Here is a 24,513-nt window from a genome sequence, read left to right on the forward strand (position 1 = left end):
TTTTCAGATTCAGTGATGCAAAATTGTCCTAAATTTGGTGAAAAAAACATCGACAATTTACAATTTTTTTTTAATCCATTGTAATCATCAAATTAAAAGTGACACACATTATTACATCTGGTTCCCAAACATATTGGCGTGTGTATTTGGGAAACAGGAACCAATCCAACATATGTTGGCCATGTAAATTGTTTTGGTGTCTTTATAGTTTTCAAATATTGGTGTGTGTGTGTGTGTGTGTGTGTGTGTGTGTTTGTGTGTGTGTGTGTGACTGGGTAATGGTGCGCTTCAGTCGTATTAGTTTATGGGCTGATCTGACACATCCACTATGGCTGACGCATTGACGTATCGGAGGATCACCAAACAAAACAAACAAAAAAAAGAAAGACGCACTACAGGATGTTAGAACGCCGTGGTGCATATAAATGCATATACATTAATGAAACTATACAAATAAAAACACAAAAACAATATTACATCAACAATGTACAGTACTACATCAATACATTTAATTCGATTGGCAATTATTTCAGTGTGTGGTGAATTTTTCATCTCCATCGATACAGGTTGAGCGTAATTTTATAATTACTTAGCCGTCCGGAAAGTTGCTTAAATGCCAATTTCACACAAAAATAAATCTTCTTTGTTTTTGTCACATTCGTGGCTTCGCCCTTTCCGTAGTAAAGTAAAATGTGGCGCAGTTGGCGTCGTGTCGTTACTAAGCAGCGGCTGGGGAAAAAAAAAAGAAAAAAGAAAAAAGTATTGACACAAGAACCAATAGCAGCGCGTCATTCGGTGACCGCTAGCTCAAACCAGCCAATGTAAAAGCTCCTAGTGCGCAACGTCACATTGTTGTCGAGGGGGATTAGCGAGGCCACTTAAATGTTTGCAGTCTGTGTTGGTTCGAGGATTCCTCGAGTTAAATGATGCATATCCGAATATATAGCACGGGAAACACACGCGTTTCAAACGAGTCAAGTACGCCGACGCATGCGGCATAGAACCGAGCAAACATTTGCGATGTATTGATGACATTTGAACGTCCCGTCGCCATGGCTTCCCCGAGGACGAGGTAACGGAGAAGAGCTAGCGTCTGTTAGCTTTAGCCGACAACGCCAATTAAGTGCAGCGTTCGCCGCGGAATGCAACCATTAGCCGCGCGGCTAAGCTAACGGATTTTCTTCCCTTTCCCAACCTCCTTTTTGTTGTTTTTGTTGCTGTTGTTGTTTTCCAGCGCCATACGAGAAAAGCTGCAAAGGCAGCGGCGATCCTTGCAAGAAACTCTGGTCAAACTCAAACATGAGGGCGACGACGAGCAGGTAAAGTCGTTGGAAACAAGTCCAGCAGTGTGACACTGGGAGATATTTTATGCAAATAAGGGGTGTTGTGATGAACAGCATGGTGCGCAAGTGGATAGCACGTCTGCCTCACGGTTTTGAGGGTCGGGGTTCAAATCTCCACAACAGCCTTCCAGTGTGGAATTTGGTTGTGCTTCGATGCAGATTTGTATCCGTTTTTTGTCCATTTACTTTCGCCTGACATTATTTTCTTTTATTTTGTTGTCACTTGTTTTGCCGTATTTTTGGCAGCGTTTTGTCTGTTTCATTGTCAGATTTTATTTATTTATTTATTTTAAAAATTATTTATTTTTGTCTTTTTTTGTTAGCGCTTTATCCATTTCGGTCATGTTTTTGTCTGTGTTTCATCATGTTATTGTCAGGTTTCGGCCATTTTCTTGCTGTATTTTTGTGAATGTATAGTCTTGTTTTCTTGCCAGACTTTTGTTGTTTTTGCATGTCAGCTTTTAAATGCTTTTCCCCCCATATTTGTCAGACTTTTATCCTTTTCTGTCATGTTTCTATCTTTTGTTTTGTTTGTCAAGTTTTTATCATATTGTCTGATTTTTGGCATTTGTTGTTTGTTTTGTTTTTGTTTTCTTGACAGGTTTTTGTAAGCATTTAATTTTGTGTCGGTTATTTTTATCCTAGTTGTGTCATTTTAAGATTGCCAATGTTCTTGTCGGATTTTCCTCTGACACTCGTTCACTAACATGGTGCCTAAAGAGTTTATTTGCCACTATGTTTTTGTCGAATTTTCTCTTTTTTTAAATCAATTTTTATACTTTAAAAAAAAAAAAAAATCCCCTTTTTTTGGGATTGTATTTTTTGTCTGATTTGTCTGTTTTTAGCCTGTTTTTTTTACGTCAAATATATTTGTCAGGTTTCTTAGTTTTTTGCTGTATGATTGTCAGCTTTTATTGTATGTTCTTGCCATTTATTTTTTTTTTTTTTTTCGTCAGCTTTAAATTTTGTATTTTTTTTTTTTCAGACCTTTATCTCTTTCATCCAAGTTTTTTTCACATTTTTGTCCAAGTTTTGTCATATTTTGTCAGGCTTCTGCTATTATTATTATTATTATTATTTTTTTTTTTTTGCCATATATTAGCATTTTGTCTATTTTCTTGCCAGACTTGTGCGCTTGATTGGTTCAAATTGATCTGTTCCTGTCATTTTACCGGTGAGGGTCCACTGTAACTTATAATAAATCATGGCAAAAAAATGACCAGAGTAGTTTTACTTTGCTTTGCTTGTATTTTTTGTTACTATCTAGTGTTTAGGTAGCAAGCCCTTAAACGCTCGGGCGCGCTCGACTGAATGGTGCCAAACGTGACTCAACATGTTCTTTCCAGGCACTGGTCCCGTCCTCCAGACTGAGCGAGGAGTCGCTGCAGACTGCAATGAGGGTGGGCGTACCATTACTGTATTTTAACAACAACGTCTTCTTTTTTGGCAATAATAACTGTTTTGTTTAGTGTGCTAAAAGCTTGCGCGTACCGTGTTGCCTCGCAGGAACCGCAAAGCAGCGAGGAAGACCCCGGAGAAACCCTGAAGCGAACCTTAAGGGCACAGAGACAGATGAGAAGGAAAAAGGTGGGGCTTGTTCTCGTTATTTATTTCTTTTTATTGACCTTTGGTCTGGTTGGTTTGCCCACTTCAACTTGCCCACTTCATAGTTCCCTAAAATGTCCACTAAAAATCGCTTTTTAGTGATTAGGGAGTAGGGAATGAGTGAATGATTGCGAACGCATTCCTTATTCCCTACTCACTACAATTATCCATGTGACAAGGGTTTTCACCATGAGGAAATCTGGCCTCCAAAAACCAAAAAAAAGCTCCTTCAAATTAGAGTCCAACATAGGACTTACTTCCAAATTGTTGTTTTACAATAGCTGCTGGAGCAGATGACTGCCCAGGAGTCCCCCGGTGATGACGTGGAGGAAATCTCCAGCGCTCGGCACCTGAGTGAAGATGAAGCATCTGCAAAAAGGACCACAGACCCTCCAAGAACAAGTGAGTCCCCCCTGTCTCCGGCGCCGCAAATTCCTTCAGATGAATTCAGAGAGCTGGGAATAATAAAAAAAAAAAAAGAAAGAAAAGCTATGGTGACAGTCTTGAATCTATGAAACTGTCCGTGCCATAATTCATACAGGAATGTTTCTCCCACCATAAATGTATACAGTGGCGTCTTGAGAAATGAGTTCAAATTCTTCCGGGACGAGGCTCGTAACTTAAAACACTCATATCATCTTTCCCCGTGGAAAGCCATAAAAGTACTTCATTAAAAAAGTTAGTCATAACATAATTAAGTAGAATGTAAATAATATTGGTCATTTATTGCAGAGGATAAAGACTACATGCCTGTCGACGTGTGTCGCTGCACTGTTTGTATTGTTTAAGGCTTTATAACAGCACGACGACCGATGCTAATAGTTAGCCAATCAGTGGCGCTTTCCTTTCGTAATTTGGGTCACTGGTATCACTTGAGTGGTGCTTCCTTATTTCGCAATGTTCTTTATCGTGGCGGCCTGCCATCCGAAGCCTCGAAGAGTCGCACCTCGCAGCAGTTCGACCGCTTCGTGACGCGACGTTTGGAGGAGAAGCTGAGAGCGGCCAGGGTGAGCGCGGAAGCCATTTTGATAGTGTTCGGGGGAGGCGAGGGGGGGAGAGAGAGGCTTCATTCTCGCCTTGTGGTGCGTTACAGTCGCAAGGCGAGAGTCTCCAGCGACAGGAGACGTCGCTAGTTGCCGCCAGTCGGCTGCGGACCCAGCGGGACAGACCGAGGTTCGACAGAGAGGTGAGCGATGATGTTCCGTGGCGGAAGAAGCGCCTGCGGCTGAACATCCGCTGCTGCCTTACAGGCGGATTCGGACGGCGATTCCGGCGCTCTGCTCGTCCCTCAGGCCGCCGGCGCCAGGGTGAAGTTCCAGGAGGCCGACAGACGAGTAAGACTCTTGACTGAGTCCTTTTGTGTATGGAGCGGAAATAACGGCGAATGAGATCTTTAGATTGCCCGGAGGTGTCAAAATCTATCAAAGTAAAAGTAAAATCAGTTCAAATAATTCTCATGCAAGACAATGCACCAGTCTACCCACGAAAAAACATAACGGTGTGTTTCTTAATTGGACATCTGGAAATAAATGATTATTTTGCCATCAAAAGATGGTTTTGTTTTTGTTGTTTTTAGAGTTTGAGGTGTCCCAAAAGCACAAAACATTAGCGTCAAAGTCACTCTTCCGCTTGACATTTTGATTGTCACAAAAAGCTTGTTTTCTCCGCTTTTTGGTCAGAAACTGGTGTTTTCGGTGAAACCAACCCATGTTCTGCTGATTATTAAAGAACGGGAAACGCTACAAACAACTTTTTTCCTGACGAAAGAGTCTACCCTTTCTTTTGGTAGGTTCGGTGCTTACATTTGTACAGAACACAATACGCTGTGAGTCTAGCAAGATGATCTAAATATGGAGATCTCTGCTTTGAACATGGCTCGCGGTCAGTGAGTTAACAGGAAGACGTATGCCAAAAAAGCTGCTACGGGTTTAAAGGGGGAGAAAAACATGGCGTTTCTACCATCTTCCCCCTGACCTCAACCCTATTGAGAACTGACCAAACTGCCCCCCCCTGTATTGTACAAGCTAATAATTATTGACAATTAAAAAAATATTCACTGTAAATCACAAAGACTGTGAGCATTCCTTTCTATTCACGGGGTTGTTGAACAGGTGGAGAAGGAGCGTCCAACCACCGAGGAGGCTTACAACTTCTTCACGCTCAACTTTGAGCCAGAGGCGGAGGAGAGGACGAGTCCAAAGCAGAGGAAGTCGGGCGGCGGCCAAGAGGAGGCCCAAGAGCAGGAGGAGGCCCAAGAGCAGGATGATGCGGAGGAACACAGCCAGGATCAAAACCAAGGCCGCGTAAGACACCGCACTTTGAGAACCGGGTAATATCCGGCAGCGAAAAGTTTTTGTCATGCATTTCAGTTTGGGTCAGCGGTAATCACTCGCGTTCTGCCACCCGGAAGTGCCCCGGCGCCGGTTGTTGATGAAAAGGTCTCTGATACCAAAAGCTGTTTGTTGTCTTCCCGCCTTTAGAACGAGGAAGAGCCTCTCATGCAGGACGAGGACGGCAACGTCTTCGTCATCCAGCAAACGTCCAAGGACTTCCTGGAAGTGAGGAGCGCCGAGTACGTCGGGCTGCGGGAGCTCGCTCTGCGCCACCGCGCGCTCATCTACACGCCGAGCTCCCGGACGGGTACGTAAAATTGCTTTGTTTGTTGGTTACAGTCTTCTCCTGTTATATGGCGCTTTGTCGTTCACGCCGTTTATGAGTTCATGGTTTTCACGAGAGCTACGAACGAATGAGCGGCAATTCAGATTCCCTCCCGAGTCCACTTTGGAAAAACAAATCCCGACTCATAATTTTCACTTTCCAATGAAAACGTATCAATGTACGTATTTTATTCTGACAAGAGCTCCAATGCTGGGAAGGGGCATAACTTCCTTGGTTTATATCCGCCGCCATTTTGACTTATTGCGCGTATGCGCAGGTGTAGCGCTCACGTGGCCACAGAGCCGTACTCTCCCCCGAGACGACGATCTCCGCGGAAACGAGGCGTCCGATGGCCGTGACTGATGTTCACGGCAGATGAATTGGATAAAGTTGTGCAAGATTCATTCAACATATCGTGGCAGATGATTGACGAGAGCTAGCCACCTACCGCTAACTAGCAGCTAAGCTAACTAGCTGGCTTAGCAGAAGCAGAGTTTGCTAGCCAGCCAGCATGGAGTTACACATTTTACCGCACCGATGCGACAAGGGATCCTGGTTAACGTAAGCCATTTTAATTTTGAAAGTTTTTGGCGACAGTTTTTTCGCTCTATTTCAGATTTTCATTTACTGCTGGGCTTTTCTGGAACGTAACCCCCGCGACAAACGAGCGTTTGCTGTATTGTGTACGAAATCACTGTGTCGCATCCCCGCATTATAGTGCCGACCTCAGCGAAACTGCCCGAGAACGTGACGCCTCGCTATCTGGAGGAGGAGGGTCTTTACGTGGGCGAGCGGCCAGCCGTGACGCCCACCAACGAGAACATTCTGGAGAACCGCATTTTGAAAATGGAGGAGGTGTGACGTTGTCAACGCGGGGTACCACCGTCTTCCTCCAGGGTGTCTTTTTTTTTTTTTTTACTTTTCTTTTATTGCGGTTAGGGAGCCAAGTGGTTCGGCGATGACGGCAGAATCATCGCTTTGCCAGACCCCATCAAAGAATCCTCCACCAGGCCGCCGCTCTTCCATATGGAGGACGATCTGGACCCCGCCCTGCAAACTGTGTACAGGAAGGTCAGCGGTCACCATACATTTTGCTAAATAGGGTTGCAAACTTTGGGGAATTTTCAAGGTTGGAAACTTTGGGAATTCATCCGAAATTATTGGAATGCTGTCACGCGCTCGCATGTGGTCAATGAGAGCTATCGGTTTTGCGCGGATGTTTGCTGATGACAAAACGAAATGTTGTTGTGAGTTATGTAGAAGATAACTGAAAAATTGGACTTAGTGCCGTTCCATAGGATTGGCACTTCTGCATTGCGGTACTGTTTGAGTTTGGCAATGAAGGTCTGTTCAGCAATTGTTAGCTTTTCACCAAAATGTAATAGAAATTTGGCATCGCCGTTGACCGTCTTCCTCAGCCGCTCAAATCCGAGCACACGCGTCAGTACATCGCCGGTGCGGCCGACTCCGAAGGAGACTACCAGCTGGACGTGGACGTGTCCGGGCTCATCTTCTCCCATCACCCGCTCTTCAGTCGCGAGCACGTGCTGGCGTCCCGTCTGGCCCAGCTGTACGACCGCTACCTCAGCCGCCAGCGCAACAACCTGGCCGAGCACCTGACGGACAAGGTCCGCCTTTTTACACATGCTGACCTCGGGCAAAATGATACATGCTATCGGATCACTGCCTATTATCGTGATTACCATAAATGTCTTGTTTTTGCTTGACCATTGCAATCGCTCCTGTAATTGTTAGACTCGACGTCGTTACTATCCATCATTATTAATATTCTGGAGGAAAAAAAAAAAAGAAGAAAATTCTGCACGTGTGTGCTGCAGTTGAACGGGTTGAGGAACGCCATGAGGAACATGCTGGACATCCACAGCGAGCAGAGCCTCTCCCAGGCCATGCAGCAGAGGATCGTGGAGTACAGCGCGGAGATCAAGTGAGTCGTCTCGGCTTCCCATCGTGTGGCGACGCCTCCCGTTCTTGCTCAATTTCCCCACCGCGTCCGGACGCGGCCACAGGAACACGCGACAACTGCGGGACGGCGAGCAGGAGAAGGACAGGATGCTGCTCAAGAACCTGATCAAAGTGTGGAAGGAGCTCAAGACCCTCAGAGAGTTTCAGAAGTTCACCAACACGCCTTACAAGCTCTACCTAAGACGGTTGGGTTTTTTTGTTGTTGTTGTTGTTGTTGTTTTCCCCCTCCACTCGCTTATGCCTTAACTGGTCAAAACATTAGGTACACCTGCACAATCTTACACAACTGCAGACGAATGCAACCACAACAATAAAGATGTGGACCTCTTTTGATACCACTTAACTTTGATGTTGGGTTTCATGAGACTGGAAAGGTGTACCTAATGAAGTGTCTGGTGAGGTTATAACATTTACATTTTAATGTCAAAACAAAAAAATGTAGGATATCATCTCTTCTGCTGGCCTTACTTCTTTTTGTTGTATTATATTTAGGACATTACTTTTGAATTTGAAAACCATAGCAGAGGATTGATTCTTATGTTGTGAGTCAAATTAACACATTTTAAAGTTAAATCAGAAAGTCTCGATGTTTTAAAAAAGAAATTATAAACAGTCTACTTCTGTTTGGTTATGTTCTTCTTTTTATTATATACAAAAATATACCTTTTTCAGATTTTGCTAGTTTTAGGTATATGTATGACTGTGTTTTTCATCGTCAACAATAGAATAATAAATAGAATAAGTAGCAAAGTCAAAACTCAAATACACGATCATTTACAAAATGTACACATAAATACTCCATGTTTTCGCCTTTAATTTTTTTACAATGGGTATGTTTGACCCAGGCTGCAACATAACCGGAAGGTTAAGAATTTTATTTATTTAAATCCTCATTTAAAAAATATTTTTAAATTAGTAGTTTGGGATTTCTCATTTATTAAATATTGATGTATTTTTAAAGTGTTTTGAGAATAGGATAAAAAACTGTTACATTAAAATATTGACCCTGGATGTAAGAGGGTCTAAGTAAACCATTTTCTTTTTTTGCTGATGTTAATTAATTCCTATAATATTTCATAATGTCGTATACACACACACACACACACCTGTCACAGCAATTGAACACACAGACGTGGTCTTTAATGTCTAATTCCCACACCAGGACGGATAAGAAGTTTCTCTTGCTAGTTTTGTGCAAATGTGTAACGGCGTGGTCCCCAGGGAAACCGTGGACCGCACGTCGGACGAGCGCGAGTACGAGAAGGACATTTTGTCCGAGTTGTGGGAGCTGGAGGCCGAAGGCGAGGTGGACTACCAGAGGAAGCTGGCCGACTACAAGACGCAGCTGGACGAGTGGAAGGCCTGGAGGAGGAAACAGGTGGCCACACACGTTCACGTTACTCTCTTCGAAAAACCAGTGTCGGGAAGTTAAGGCCGCCAAGCGCTTTCTCTGCTGACCTAAACGAGATCCTGGCCTCCGTGGCCTAGTGCTTGCTCATGCGGGGTTCAGTTGGTCTCTTCGGTCAAGTGAAGAAGTAGAGGAGGTTGTAGCCGACAGGAGAAGTGGCAGTAAAACAGGCCAAAATCCAAATGTCAGCGGGTGAAGCAGGGCGAGGGAATGCGGTGCATTTTCGCAGATTTTGAATCGAGGCATTTGCAGATTACCATGACCTGGTTAACTGGGAACCTAAACAGATATCTGATTTATTTTGCTCTTTTCAATTTTTGTCATGCTGATCGATAAATATGGATTGTGAACTGCTCCAGATGTTGTACATGGCGCGATTGCGTGCTATGTTATGTTATGTTTTTATATCGTGTTGAAGGGTTTTGCAATTGTGATGCACGGCCCGGCCCGCCCTCTGATTAAAACACGTCTTACATTCCTTTCTACAGAAATCCAAGAAGAAGAAGCGAAAGAAGAAGAAAATGCAGGATGAAACCGAAGAAGAAGACCAGGAGGCGAGTGAATCTGAGGGGCCCGCCGAAGGAGGGCCCCCCAAGCCAGAGCCCCCGGAGAAGCTGGACTTTGACGCCGTCGAGCAGCAGGTCCGCGAGAAAGCGTCCAGGATCCGCCGCAGGCCGGGCGAGGCCATCCTGGTCCCGGAGCTGACTGCTTCCGGAAACATCTCGGAGGCGGAGCTCTGTCCCAGGTACGAAGATCGCGATTGTTGTGGTTGTGGGCAAAGAGCTGCTGATTCATTTTGACTGGGGCAGATTGAGATAAATAGTTTTTTTTAACTGTTCTTCTTTAGACTAGGATATTAGACAAGAATCGTACTGATTTTGAACAAAGGCTGGTATGGTTGCGGTTTTAATGAAGTTGGAGATTGATAGTTTACTTTTTTCACCAGGTGCTTTTTTCAACTGTTCTTCGGACATTGCGATATTTGGTAGCGTGACTTTGTTTACGCACAGATTGTTTTTCTTTGTTCTTCGCGGGAAAACACACTTTTTGCTGTATTTGTGGTCAGGCCAATGTAATAGTAGTGCTTTGGCGCCATCTGGTGGCATCTTGGTGTCAAGGAAATATGTTGAAGTGAGTTGAGGAGTTTCCTTTAGACATAAGTAGTGCTTTGCTGCCAGCTTGTGACATCTATAGGCAATTACAAACCTTTTGGGTCGCGTCACTTACTCGCAGATTTTCACTATTTATGGGCAGGGACAGCACGGTTGACGACTGGTTAGCACATATGCCTCACAGTTCTGAGGTTGCGGGTTCAAACCCGGCCTCGTCTGTGTGGAGTTTGCATGTGCTCCCTGTGCCTGCGCGGGTTTTCTCCGGGTACTCCGGTTGCCTCCTACAACCCAAAAAATGCATGTACTCTTTGAATGAGAAGAAGAAGAAGAAACCAAGAACCTTGATATTTTACAGGTATCTGATCCAAATTGGTTGACATAGGTCATGTTTTTTTTCTTTTGACTTGATAACTGTGGGAGTCCCTCAAGTGGGTAGTTGTAAAGCGTGTAGCCTTCCCGATCTTGTGTTTGTCTCCTCTCCCAGGGCCGAAGTGGCTCGGCGGGAGGACGTTGCCAGACGTTCGGTATTTGTCAACATTCTGTACAACGACAAAGAAGTGTCGCAGACCAACAGGCGCATGCTCACTTCTGACTTCAGAGTGCACTTTGGGGAGATTTTCAACCTGAAGATTGTCAACTGTCCCCGAAGCATTACGTTACAGGTATTCTATTTGCTTCATCTGCTTTTCACCATAACGTCACAAGTACTTCCAGGTGGCAAAAGACGGAGCTTTCTCCGATGACACCACTAGTAAACAAAGCATTCTATGTCATTTGACAGAGGCAGAACGAAAAAAACAGGTTAAATGGCTTGAATGATGATTTTACCCAAAGTATTCTGAATGTGTGAAGTGTCAGTCGAAAAGATGTTACGTGAGGTGAAAAATTGCTTCCAAGGGAGACAGAACACTGGCAGTTATTTACATTTCAACAGGTACTGTAGTTTCGCCTGTATAATGTGCATTTTTTTCCCCAAAAAAATCTTCAAGCCAGTAGTGTGCATTATACATAGGTATAGTAAAGCCGCCAGTAAAATCATGGCGGCTTGCTATGAGAAGATTTCCTAGCGTGCCGAGTGCCAATGTATAATTGTTAAAATGCTGTTTTAAGTCATCCCCTAGACCATAAATAGTTGTAATCATGTGGATGTTAATAGAGCTTATGCATGTTTATCCGCCATTTGCAGCTTTTGTTGTGTTGTTTAATTATTATTATTGTCTTGCACCAGGAGTGAACGTGTTATCCGGGCACATGACCTCTCGAGCTTTCACGACATCATGCAAGCCGGGAGACGTGCCAGTGTGGGAGGTGGAAAATACCTACATAAAGCTGGAGTGTTAAAATAAACCACTAGGGTGCGCCACAGTAATACATACATTACAGTACAACGAGCAAAAAAATTAGGATGGGATCGCCACTAGCATTTATTCATTTATTTCATATAAATATATCAAGGGATTGAAATTCATGGATGTGCATTATACAAAGAAAGAAGGGTTTTCCTGACTTTTTTTTTTTTTTTTTTTTTTTGAGTCAATTATGGCTGTGCGTATTATACTCGAGAGCGTATTATACATGAAAAATTATGGTAAGTTGATTAAAAAATAACATGATCATTGAGGTACCGGCTAAATTGACTTTTCTGTTGCTCGGCTTAATGGCACAGATGTGCTCTTTGACGCTGTAATGGAAAGTGTTCTGTCAAGCTGACTTTAGCTAGCAGCCTAGCTATTATGTTTTGCTACATGAAAAAATAAAACGAACGAGCTCAAGAGCATGGCTACCGCCGTGGAAATGTTTAAATTAAGACTCAACACTTCTTTCTACACTCTCACATTTGTATTTTGGCCTGTCTTTCTTCCGCTTCTCCAACAATTGACCACATCCACTCGATTTGACCTCCCAACACACAGGTTCTGCTGGATTAATTCATTTATTTTATATTTTTAAGGAAATTGAAAAAAAAAACGTAACCTTTTGGGCAGCACAACCCCAAACATAAGTTTTGGTCACCGTTTTCAATTAAAGTCAATGATTCTGCCACCCGGAAGTACCCTGGCGCCCATTGTTTCCAAACATGACGAAAAGGTCTCCTGAGCTTGTTCACGTCCATGTTTCTGTGCGCGCGCTGGCTGCGCAGGTGTTCGAGGAAGTGGGCTCGTCGTGCTCGCTCCTGGCGCAGGTCTACGTGCCCGTGCCAGATTCGTCGGTGTTGGCGGCCAACGCCTCCATCGAGGAGTTTGAGTTCAGCAGCAACCAGAGGGTGATGTTTGACCATGAGGGCGTGGGCAGCGGTCAGTGTCTCGCTTGAGTATTCTCTTCATCATCAAACCACACACAACATTGACAGCGTCACTCGATAGTTGTATTTTAGTGTGGTGGATGCCGACAAATTGTTGTCTTGGGCCACATCGTAGTTATGGTTTCTTATGGAGGGCCATTATGACTGTGAACCCATATCAATGTATCATCGCCTCGTATTATTACGTAGACACAACAAATTCATGGATGACTACCGAATCAGAAGCCAGTAAAAATGGTATGTTCTTCTGTTATTCAATTTATTTTAAGAATCATTGCTCACAATTATTGATATTGGTCACTTGCAATATCTAAACGTTATTAAAAGTGAAGACAATTTGTAATTTTTGGTATTTTAGCAAGAACTATGGCCAAGTCAAGGCTTATGATTTGCTTGCGCGGACCACATAAAATAAAAGAACACAGTCGTTCTTGGTCCAAAGTGCCAAATATATTTTTGGCATAATCCTGCTAACAAAGCAAGAGCGCTGAAAACATAACTTTGGCTTCTTCACTGCAAATGATACACTGTAATATGATCAAACACGCAGATGTCCCCCTCTCCTTCGCGGCCGAAGGCAGCAACAACGTGATCCTCCTGACCTCCGGGAAGGTTTCGTGCTGCGTTTGCTGGGGCGTCGGCGAGGACGACGTGCCGCTCGCGCCTCCCGTGTCTCAGCATCCCGCCGCCCTTCACGGGTAGGAGAGTCTTTGTCACACAATTTTGCTTTGTTGGTTTGCTCCAGTGCTGACTCAGTACAAATACGTGTGTTGGTATACAGTTAAGTACACAAGTATTTGGACAGTCACTATGCTTTTATACGCCACCACAATGGATTAGAAATGAAAGATGAAGACCGGCCAAGTCAGTGGTCTGAACGCAACCCAATAGAGTATGCATTGCACTTTCCGAAGGCAGTACCGCAAATAAGCAGCGAGCGAAGGATTCGAAAGCAATTCATAAACTCACAAATCTGGTAAATTTTTATTAATAAACAAAATGAGCAGATTTTCTTAAATTTTTATTTAAATGTTTTAGATATCAGAAATAAAATAAACTCACAAACCTATTTAATTAAAAAAATGAAGCACTTTTAGATTTTACAAATTAAATAATCTCACAAACTATGGCTTTATTAAAAAATAAAATAAACTCTAAATTGGTTTAGATTTGATAAACATAATAAAGTCACAATGGTGTGGTTTTTTTTTTTTTTTTTTTTTGTTTTTTGTTTTGTTTTTTTTAAAATAAAAATGTTTGAAAAATGTTATGTTAAAAAATAAATACACAAAATCTGGTATTTTTATTAAAAATATTTTAGGTTTTATAAACCGATAAAATAAACACACATATATATCCATCCATCCATTCTCTCCACCACTTCTCGTCACTCGGGTCACAGGCGTGTTGGCGCCTATCCCAGCTGACTTCGGGCGAGTGGCGGGGTACACCCTGAACTGGTCGCCAGCCAATTTTTATTATAAATATAAAATACTTTTATTTTATAAAAATAAATAGCTCACAAAAATCTGATACATTTAATTAAACAGAATTGATAAATAAATACGCCAAATTCACAAAACCTTGTCATTTTATTGAAACAACTTTTTTTTTTTCATTGACAAATTAAATAATTCCCCCCAAAATCTGTTGATTTCATAAAAACAAAAAATTTTTTTTTAGATGTTATATGGAAAATAATTAAACTAACCAAATCTTACAAGAAATTCAATCTTAAGTTTTGCATGTTACTGCATTGTATACAAAAGAAGGCGTTTGATTGATTTGAGTATTGAATGCCTTTTTGCGTTTCAGCCATTTGGACGCCATCTCCCACATCGGGCCGTCCGGCGATATGAAGAAAATCGGCGAGTGGGTCACGCAGTCTCGACTGGACCCCAACGATCCCAAAAACTCCTCCATCATGCAGCTGCTCAAAGTAGGCACCTAAAAAAAAAAAAAAAAAAAAAAACGTCAGTCGTCCCGCACGTGTGCAGCGTGACATTAGTTTGTGTGTGTGTGTGTGTGCGTCAGGTGGCCAGCAGCGGCCAGGTGACGGCCCCCGATTACTTCCGTCTGGAGCAGCTGCAGGAGGAGTTCAACTTCGCCAGCGACGATGAGCTGGCGCGGTCCAGGCGCTTCCGCCTGCTGGCGCTCCGGAACCAGGAAGTGCCCGAGTTTCGCAACTACAAGTGCGTGCCCTCCCGCGAGAGGGAGGTCACCGATAAAGTGTTTCAGGTAAGTCGCGACCGTCGAACGAAGCGGGAAAGGACCTGTCACGGCCTAGGGAAATACTCTTACCACACACTTTGCCTTTGTCACAGTTGTGACACGACCTACCACACGTGTCGCACTGCCTCTGCTACAGCTACGTACTGTAAGTCAAGAGAGACAGACCATGTCAAGTTGCATCAAACAATTGTGGAAAAGTTCAACTGTAAAAGTCTTTTTTTTTTTTTTTTTTTTTTTTTCTCTTTTCTCACCCTAGTTTTAAAATAAACCATTTATTTATTTATTTTTAAATTCCTTTGAAAAAGTACTTATATATTTTTTTAAATAATAAAAAAATAATTATTTTCTAAGAGTTTATAAATTAACAGAAGATGAACACGCTTTTTTCAGATTTTAAAAAAAAAAAGTCCTTTTTTAGATTTTATAGAAAAATAAATATACAATTTAACATAAACTAGCTTTTTCCGATTTTAGTAAGACATAATTACTATTTAGTTAGATTAAAAAATACATACAAATGAATATCACAAAATGTGATGATTTTATTAAAATTGGGTAAATTAAATAAATAAACTTACAAAATCTGTTGATTTCAGTTTAAAATGAGCATTTTTTTTAAGAGTGTATAAAAAATAAAGATAAAACGTACTTACATCTGGCAATTTTTTTCAAAAATAAAAGATTTAACAATGCGCAAAAACAAGGTGATTTTATTAAAAAGTAATCCAATTTTAAAAATGCTATCAATAAAATTAAATGAAGTCACAAAATCTGATCATTGTAGTATAATAAAATAAGTTTCTTCAAAATGTTTAAACAATTTCTCAAAAATAAAATGAGTTTATTAAGAGCTAAATACGTTTTTTAAATGTTATAAGTAAAATGAACTCAAAATCTGGTAATTTCAGTAAAAAATCTAAACAATTATTTTTAATATCTAAATGAAAATTGACTCACAATGTCCTGATTTAAAAAAAGAATTAACTGCATTTTTTTATTTGGTAAAAATATAGTGATTATATAAAATAAATACTATTTATAAAATCTAAAGAAAATGTATATTCACAAAATATGGCGTTTTTAATTTAAAAAAAAAAACAATTCCTCAATTTTGACTTTATTTTTCCCATCTGATTGCGTTGAGTGCAGCAGAACGGGACAAGTGAACATTCTAGAACGTTCTGTTTTATGGCTCTGATATCATCTAAGAAGTCTGAAAATCTCCAGGTCCCCTTTTGTCTTGGCCTCGAGATTATGTCGTCCCTTTACCTTTCACACAAACGGCGACACTGAAAAAAGCCTTTGGAAAAAGTCCTGCTTTTCTTTTTTTTCTCCCCCCCCCCTTTAGGACTACGAGAAGAGGCTGAAGGAAGGCGAGATCATCGACACTAAAGAATATCTGGATTCCCACAGGGCCTTAGTGGCCAAGTACCTCCAGAAGGTGATTGAGCAAAAACAATCCGTCTAACATTTAAATATTAGTTTTACTTTGCGATATCGCCGTTCATGATTTGCACTCCGCTATGTCATGCTCTTACGGTGCTGACAATGAGTTAAGTTCACTGCTGGCGTCCAGCGGCAATGTGTCTGAAGTTAACCAAGCGACGGCTCGTGACTGGAAAAACCCGTGAATCGAGGTACCGTTTGAATTACTTCGTGTGATGCCCTCGCATGTGGGAAAGGAGAGCCACAGTCGCCGATGAACTTTTCAGCCGTTTATTGAATATCGGGAGCCCAGTTAAACACACTGAGCACACTCATGCAGGAGCTGTTGTCGGCCACAGCTCACGGCGAGACGCTCGCATGCGCACTTGCTGACGTCACACACCAGGCCCCGCCTCTTAAGGGCACATGCATGTGCACAGACACTACAATATGTACAGTATTTAAAGTTTATTTATGTACTGTGGACATACGGTGTCTCCGTATCGTGGATTTTCACCTTGTGCGGGCGGGTCTGGAAAATTTGCCGTGGTTGACTTCGATGCCCGTTTTTTTCTCGCAGATCCGTGAGGCGGTCATCCACAGGTTCCTCCTGGCCAGCCATCACTTCCTGCTGTCCGACTTGGTCATCGAGGAGGAGATGCCGTGTTTTGGGTAACCCGCTCCAAAAGCGCTAATCCCGCTCACCTCCGTTCGCATCATCTCGGCTCGCCTCGTCTGTAGACCTTTTCATAATGTTTGTGAATAGGTACCAGAGTACGTCCGGGTGCTGGGAAAAGTGATGAGCTACTGCTGACTTGAACTGAAAATGATGATTACAAACTTTTTGTTTTGAGGTTGCACTGCCAGATATACCTCAAAAGGTTTAGTGTCCACCCCCCACACCCATTTCCTTCCCTGCAAAAAATCCAAATTTATCTAGCGGACCCTGTGGGCGAGTAGAATAAATCGAGTGGCTGGCGTAAATAGTTGTACAGAGAAAATCGCAAGACTGCCTGTTGGCGTAGTGTACATTTCTAAAGGGACAGACTTGGAACCGAACCTCCATCAACGGGTTTGTGGAAGACATTTTCTCATAGCTGCAGCCCCTGAAAGAATGAAGAGACCACTGCAAAATGATCAGTTTCTCTGATTTGACCATTTATAGCATGCATTTCAGCATTAAAAGAGGTTTCAGAAGAGTCAGTTAACTCATTCACTGCCATGGACGTTTATATTCGTCAACTGGAATCCAACCGTATGTATTCGTCAAGTGCATTTTTCAACGAGGGGTCTTGCCCAGCTAGTGTGTGAAATTGGGGTTTGTAAACCACTAATGACTCAAGAGATCCGTGTAGATGCATCGCTTTGGATTTGAAATCGGCACGGCTTTTGATGAGAAGATAAAGAATCTCGAGTGACGTCCTGTTTTTGACTGACAATGAAGAAGGCTACAGCCAAATCACCATTCAAGCCATTTTTCTCAATCACTCTGCCTTGGTCAGATGACATAGAAGTCTTGTTTACTAGTGGTGCCATTCGGGATTTGGCCACCAGGGGGAAATATGAGTGACATCATGGTGAAAAGGTCCTCTTCTTGTGTGTGTTTTTAATGCATGCTGCATGTCTTTGTAGAGAACGCACTAATTTCATTTTCTGTGTTGTATTTCCTCTGCATGTTTTTTCTTGTTTGATAACAAAACCAACAACAACAACAAAAAAACACAAATGAAAAGGGGAGCACATTTACAAAGAGTGCCAGATCGCCACCTTCGAGATTTCAGTGAATTTTTAGAGATGAGGAGTCCGAAGCCGATAGAAATGAGTGGCAGGGCAGAGTTGCTGATGTAAGTACCAATAACGTGCGTCGACATCTTAACGCTTTGTCCTCTGGGAGCAGTCGAGGCGCCGTTTAAGACCGGTTTTTCATCACAAAGTTGGGTTGTCAGGATTCCTTTTTTTAACTGTAGTGTATTTGTGTCATGTTTTCTGTGGTATTTATCTCTTTGTTTTCTTCTGCAATGCACGTTTAACAGTGGTGCCGGTCCAGGGTACGTTCAGTTCTTGTTTTGTTTTTTGTTCCCCCCCCCACCCCCACCCCCTTTCTCAGCTAGCTTGAATCCACAACCCAACCCAGTTGAAACTGTAGACTTTGTGTAGTACTCAGTCCCGCCACAAATTTGATGAGTACGATCAAAACTGTTTACATCGGTTTTGTTGTTCCTCCAATTTAGCTCCAAAATGTGTAAATATTAGTTTTTTTCTGACTTTTCTACCAGATTGGTCCAAATTCCTGGCGGGACTGAGCAGTGTTAGCAGATAAAATCCCATTTGCTTTTGTTTACGTGATAAGATAATTTGACCGTGACTGTAGATCTGGGGTGTCCAAATGTTTTCCTCTAAGGGCTGCAGATAGAAAAATGGAAAGACGCGACGGCCATCTTAACCTTCGTCAACTTTGCGAAACACGCTAAAACCAGTCCAGCAAACGATTATATAGAAGATTGTTTTATATCAATTAATTTTGTTCACACATTACAGCGGTCTGTATTGAGGATCCATAATGTGATGTGTTCACAAATCAGACATTGACACGTTTTTGCTTCTAAAACTGAATTGCAGACAATGTTGCCCAAGAGTTGCCGAGCAGACCGGGGGGGTTGTTGCCTTGAGTTGTTAATAAAAGCTTGCATTGTGGAATCAGCCTTGCCGTCTGTTAAACATTTTTGACTGCACATTACAAAACTTACGAAGTGCTTTGGATGGACGTGTCTATTCTGGTCAATGAATGGCCATGCTACACTTTTTGTTATTATTATTATTTTTTTTTTTAAACTGAATGTGAGAAAACTGACAAAAATTTGGACAAAAAAATTGTATGAAAACTAGGGCATACGAAAACCGAGGTGCCACTGTATTATTATTCGAGAATAATATATGAAGAGAAATTTGGTTGCTACGTTAGTTGTAAATCGTTTCTTTGCGTCTTTAAAAAATGGACGAAATGCCAGACTTTGGACACCCCTGATGTAGAGTGACGTGAGTCCACAAATTCCGAGTTTGCTGACTCAATGTGTCGCGGGGAACAATCAGGATTCTGGGCCTGAACCTCTTCCACCTGGCTGAGCCCAAGCGTCCTCTGAAGCCTCAGAGGAAGGAGAGGAAGAAGGTGACGGCTCAGAACCTTTCCGACGGCGACATCAAACTGCTGGTCAACATCCTGCGGGCGTACGACATCCCGGTGCGCCGCTCGCAGAGCAGGTGAGCGGCCCTCCGCCGGACCCTTGAGATACGAGTGACCCCACTTTCGACTTCTGAGATATTAGCCGCCGTTCCAGCAATTTCTTTGTTGTTTTTGGGCGATTTGAGATACCAGCACTGTATGGTAGCAGTGTACTCAACTCACTTCACACCAAGCTGCGGTTTGATGGAGAGCCAACAATTGTTACACAAAAGAGGCTTCGAACTTCCACTTCAAGTTACTGTCAAACTAACACAATTGCCCGTTACGCATTTAAAACAATCACATAACTTTGCCTTAAAGGGGTGTTGGCAATTTTCAGCTAGCTTAACGCTAACACATGATGGGAACGCCATTGACGGGCTAACAAATAGCGTCTATGTGGCAGCGTGAAAACGCGTTAAGGAACGGTTTATTTGAACACAAACAGTGCAGGGAATATATTGTTTGTCACTGCAGATTACTGAGTCACTCATAGTTGAGTGAAACTCTTCTTCGTTGGTCTGCATGACTGCATTATACTGCCGCCCAGTGGCCAAGTTGCGCACACGAGGAGGAGCTGCAATGAATTCATCATGATGCACAAACTGTTAAACTCTACACTCTATTGAATTATGTCATTACTTCTGTTTTGGTGCCTTGCGACCACGCTTGTGTAGCTCAAAGCACCTTTCCCCATTGAAATGAATGGAAATGCCATTAATCCGTTCCAGCCACACAAAAAGTGTTTTTAAATAATACAAATATCACAGCACCACATCAATGGCCACATTTTCGTCACTTTCAGCAGCCTCTCCATCTTTTCACGGACAGAGGTCCGCAGCTTAGACATCTTTTTAACGCTCTTGGCTAGCGTTCTCTCCATAGCCTTTCAGTCGAGTACATATCGTACAAATACTACTCTCGTACTGCTTCACTAAGTTGACAACTCGCTTATGTTTTTCCATGATTTCAAATTTGAATTCAGTGGACTGCATCCACCTTTTGTCAGCACTCACTTTCTCAGGGCCAATGGCCGGACAGAAGAAATTTGCAAAATAGCTGCACACAAAAAAAAAAAAAACAATCGGAAAATGCGAGCACATACGTGCACTTTCACTGCGAGAACTGAGAGTGGTTGGAGGTTGTGACATTGAGTGCCGCCACCTAGTGACAATATTTTGCTCGCAACACGACGCAAAAAAAAAAACATCAACTTGTTGACTGCTCGTAACTTGTGAAACTCAAAAGTTGAGGTTGTAATAAGTCAAAGTACCACTTCAATGTCAGTTGTTGTAATGAGCATGTAACTTGATCTTTATACATCAGCGTAGCCGGACAGTCGTCGCAGGGCGCCATCCAGGCCAGCGATTGGCTCGTCGGCCAGGTAGGACGGACGGACGGCCGAGGAGCGCGGCGGCACGTCACGGTCTGCGACCGACGTGTTTGCGTTGTTGTGACGCAGGTCCAGGTGAGGCCCTTCGTGGAGGTCTCCTTCCAGCGCGCCGTCTTTCAAACCACCACCGCCGACGGGCCCAACCCCTGCTGGAATGAGGAGCTGCAGCTGCCTTTTCGGTAAACCTGCATCTTGTCGGCTGACTTCCAAAAGATCGTAGTTTTGGTTTCCCTCGCAGGGCCGTTACGACTGCGAACCCATAGAAGCCAGTAAAATGTATCATTGCATCTTAGTTTTTGGAAGTGAAGACAATTTGCAATTTTGGTATTCTAGCAAGAAACGATGCTCATGATTTGCTTTCGCGGGCCACCTAAAATGGTGTGGCGGGCAGGATCTGGGCCCCGGGCCTTGCGTTTGACACGCTGCACTAAAGGGGCCGCGCTTGGAGAATCGCTGGTGGAGAATATGTTTTGGCGCCAATCGTTGTAACACGAGCTCTGTGTTGTCTTCTTCTTTGCCCCCCCCCCCCCCCCCCCCCAGCGCACCAAACGGGGACTACAGCATCGCGAGCTTGCAGTCGGTCAAAGACGACGTCTTCATCAACATATTCGACGAGGTGGTTCACGAAATTGGAGCGGTGAGTTGCGCGCTGCTTCCGTTTCTCAAAATCACGTCGTCGGCTCGGCCCCGACGTGAGAGCTCGCCGTGTGCGCAGAACGACAAAGACGAAGGCAAATCGCTGCACACTCGGGTGGAGAAGCACTGGCTGGGCTCCGTCAAGATTCCCTTCAGCACCATCTACTCGCAGTCCAGGGTCAGACGCTTTACCTTGACTCGACACAAAATGGGATTTTCTTGAGTAAAAGTATTTCATCACGTTAGCGCTTTCGGAAAACACACTAGGCTTGTACTAACGCGAGCAAACAAGTCACGACAGTGGCCACACTTGCGCAATCTAAAAAGACTTAACTTGTTATGACCAAAATGCAAAAATCTTGTTTTGGAAAAATCTGCAAATATTTGAGAATGCCGAAATATTCTGGGGGAAAAAAACAAAAAATACACAAATATTACAGGAAAAGAAATAAACATGTTTCAAAACATAAGGAGTAGACAAAAAGTGCATACATACTAATGTGTTATGGCAAAAATCTAAATATTTGAAATAAAAAGCATGAAAATAATTGCAAAAAATTTTGGGGGGAGAAAATGAAGATAAAATAATAAAATAACTTGCGTTACAAAGATATTAGCTTACGTACAGAAAAATATGAAAGGAAAAACAAACTTTAAACGTATTCTTCCAAATATTTAATGACAAATACTAATATTAGACAAACGTATTATGATGTTACATATACAGTCACAGTACACCAGTAGTAGCGTCCCTGTTTTTCAGGACATCCCAAATTGTTGTGTTGGCTATGCCTAATGTTTGTGGATCCATTTTCCCTCTTCCCGCTGTTTCAAAATGGTTTCCTTTTCTCCCATCGACAGCTCCTCCATGTTTGCTTAACAGCAAATGCAGTTTTCACAGGTGAAACCCAAAGCCAAAAAAACCGGCACGATCTATTGTTCAAGCAATCAATCTAAATATATTTACAACAACATGACGTTACAAAATATAGGATGAAAAATACAAAAAATGTTAGTGAAAACAAATGTATTCTGACAAAGAAAATATTCAATTAATAACATGCAAATATCTGAAAGAAAAAGACAAAAATACACATTTCATAAAAGAATATAAAGATGTTAGACGACAAATTATACGATAATTCGAAATACAAATATATTAAGGAAAAATAATTTCAAATGTTTACTGACAAAAATATTAGAAGGAAAATATGCAAACATTTGAAAAATCGACATTTAAAAAAAACAAAATGCTGACAAATATATAGGATGTAAATACGTGAATATCAGATGAAAAATAGGAACTTCCGGCAAAAATATTTGAGGGAAAACATTCAAATGTAAAAAAATAAATAAATAAAATGGACCCATTTGAAAAAAATAAACGACTTATTTATGACGTTGAAAAAAGAGAAGATGAAAAATATCCCAAATATTACAGGAGTAATAATAGAGGACGAAAAAAAAATGGGGCTAAAGAAATCCGTGTGTATGTGTGTGTGTGTGTTCCGCGTGTGCGCGCTTAGATCGACGGCACGTTCAAGGTGAAGACGCCGGCCGTGCTGCTGGGCTACAGCAAGGAGCGCAGCCACGGCAACGCCGGCGCCTACGACGCCATGCGCAGCCTCTGCCGGGGAGCCTTCATCACGCTCTTCATCACCATCGAGCCTCAGCTGCTGCCCGGCGAGTCCATCAGGGAGAAGGTCCGCACCTCGCCGGCGCCCCCGCGGGGCCCTCGTCTCCTCCGACGCGCTCGCAAACAGCGCACTAAAGTCTGTTCGAGTTGCCATTTTTCTGAGGGTTGAATAGTAGAATACGTACCAAAGGAGTCTAGAACGAAACCCATTTTACCCAAACTGAAGAATTAAAAAAAAATAATAATGTAAAAAAATCATGGGTTTTATTTGAAGTGGTCACAATAGAGCCAAAAGGTACAATTAGATATGAACAAATATTGGAAAGGCTGCAAAATTCTTGGGAATTTTCATGACATTTGTATTAGCGCGTAAAAAAAGGAAACGAGGTGAACACAAATGGACCTTTTTTTTTTTACCGCGTGTTTCTGTTTCAATGTGCCAATCATCCCCACGCTGCCATTCATTTCTCCCCTGTGCTTCTGCTCCTCGGCGCGTTCTAGATCAAGGAACTCAAGGTAAGCGTCCGCTAGCGTCGCACGAGGGCCCGCGCGTTCCTCGCGGCCCGACGTTTGGATTTGTTCGCCCGCCTCAGTTCGACAGCCAAGAGGACGAGCGTCTGCTGCGGGCGGCCGAGCGCTTCGAGCGCGTGGCGGCCGCCGAGTTCCCGGGCCGGCCGTGCGCCACCACCGTGGTGGACCTCAACGGGAAGACAATCTTCATCACGCGCTACGTACGCCCGCTCAACCCACCGCAAGAAGTGCTGGCCGACGAGCCCCAGGAGACCGCGGTGAGTACGCGCAGCGCTTCGACCGATCGACGTGTCGTGAAAGTCGCCTTAACGCCTTTTGTTTGCGTTAACGTACGTCATTACACGTGTTTGGCTCGCGACGTGTGCAAGTCGCGTTACGGCGTGTTCCCCATTCACGCAGGCTCAGGTGGCGCGCTTCGTGTCGCTCATTCCGTCTCTGCCGGACCGAGTCTCCTTCGCCGGCATCTGCGACCTGTGGAGCACCTGCGACGTGAGGATTTTCATTTGAACCTTTTTCTTTAGCCAGGAAAACCTCCTTGGGATTCAAAATCTCCTTTCCAAGGGTGTATACCATATTTCCACTATTTATTGTTGTACTTGACATGGCAACACTTTGAGACATAAAGACATTGACAAAAAAACAAACAGTCACTGAGCAGTAAAGGGTTGCTAGTTATCTGGTATTGCTGGTACAATTCCATTTTTGATTTTTGATTTTTGATTTTTTTTGACAATTGTGCAAAAAGATGTTAGAGTCCTCTAGCAATGAGAGCAGTTTGAATGACTAATATAGCAATAGTCGGCTGCATTGACCAAAGGGCGCCGAGACTTCTAGCGAGTAGCGCGATGATCTGGGACAGTGTCGATTGTGCAAATGTTGCAGATACTCCTCAGTCAGTGTGCAAGTGGGGCAGATGCTACTCTGGCACATGAGTGGCCGGTATTGGTCAACAACAGATATGCAAATAGCGCAGCGTGGCGACACTACGACTGTGAGTGCACGAGTAATCTATAATTGGCCCCACAGAAA

At 43.0% G+C, this 24,513-nt stretch overlaps 1 protein-coding gene across 4 annotated transcripts in view; it reads left to right on the forward strand.

Annotated features, from left to right (window-relative positions):
* The first annotated feature begins 837 nt into the window (after nt 1–837).
* Nucleotides 838–24,513, forward strand: part of cc2d2a (coiled-coil and C2 domain containing 2A) — a 26,356-nt gene continuing 2,680 nt past the window's right edge. For 2 of the 4 annotated variants that reach the window (XM_061779163.1, XM_061779166.1), the window contains exons 1-34: nt 838–1,072; nt 1,235–1,319; nt 2,690–2,743; nt 2,850–2,930; nt 3,230–3,350; nt 3,879–3,955; nt 4,042–4,134; nt 4,199–4,282; nt 5,060–5,251; nt 5,429–5,588; nt 6,325–6,461; nt 6,546–6,677; nt 7,025–7,234; nt 7,445–7,551; nt 7,634–7,774; nt 8,811–8,967; nt 9,486–9,742; nt 10,594–10,771; nt 12,250–12,403; nt 12,962–13,109; nt 14,227–14,350; nt 14,446–14,649; nt 15,992–16,084; nt 16,649–16,740; nt 18,102–18,116; nt 19,159–19,326; nt 20,615–20,672; nt 20,751–20,860; nt 21,222–21,318; nt 21,397–21,495; nt 22,844–23,020; nt 23,455–23,469; nt 23,547–23,741; nt 23,884–23,973. In XM_061779163.1, coding sequence (XP_061635147.1) covers nt 1,029–1,072; nt 1,235–1,319; nt 2,690–2,743; nt 2,850–2,930; nt 3,230–3,350; nt 3,879–3,955; nt 4,042–4,134; nt 4,199–4,282; nt 5,060–5,251; nt 5,429–5,588; nt 6,325–6,461; nt 6,546–6,677; nt 7,025–7,234; nt 7,445–7,551; nt 7,634–7,774; nt 8,811–8,967; nt 9,486–9,742; nt 10,594–10,771; nt 12,250–12,403; nt 12,962–13,109; nt 14,227–14,350; nt 14,446–14,649; nt 15,992–16,084; nt 16,649–16,740; nt 18,102–18,116; nt 19,159–19,326; nt 20,615–20,672; nt 20,751–20,860; nt 21,222–21,318; nt 21,397–21,495; nt 22,844–23,020; nt 23,455–23,469; nt 23,547–23,741; nt 23,884–23,973 — 4,149 coding nt within the window. In that variant the 5' untranslated portion in view covers nt 838–1,028. The remainder of the gene's footprint in view (nt 1,073–1,234; nt 1,320–2,689; nt 2,744–2,849; nt 2,931–3,229; nt 3,351–3,878; nt 3,956–4,041; nt 4,135–4,198; nt 4,283–5,059; nt 5,252–5,428; nt 5,589–6,324; nt 6,462–6,545; nt 6,678–7,024; nt 7,235–7,444; nt 7,552–7,633; nt 7,775–8,810; nt 8,968–9,485; nt 9,743–10,593; nt 10,772–12,249; nt 12,404–12,961; nt 13,110–14,226; nt 14,351–14,445; nt 14,650–15,991; nt 16,085–16,648; nt 16,741–18,101; nt 18,117–19,158; nt 19,327–20,614; nt 20,673–20,750; nt 20,861–21,221; nt 21,319–21,396; nt 21,496–22,843; nt 23,021–23,454; nt 23,470–23,546; nt 23,742–23,883; nt 23,974–24,513) is intronic. The other 2 variants (XM_061779165.1, XM_061779164.1) reach the window with 2 other exon arrangements.

Source organism: Phyllopteryx taeniolatus, chromosome 7, assembly GCF_024500385.1.
Source record: "Phyllopteryx taeniolatus isolate TA_2022b chromosome 7, UOR_Ptae_1.2, whole genome shotgun sequence".
NCBI lineage: Eukaryota > Metazoa > Chordata > Actinopteri > Syngnathiformes > Syngnathidae > Phyllopteryx > Phyllopteryx taeniolatus.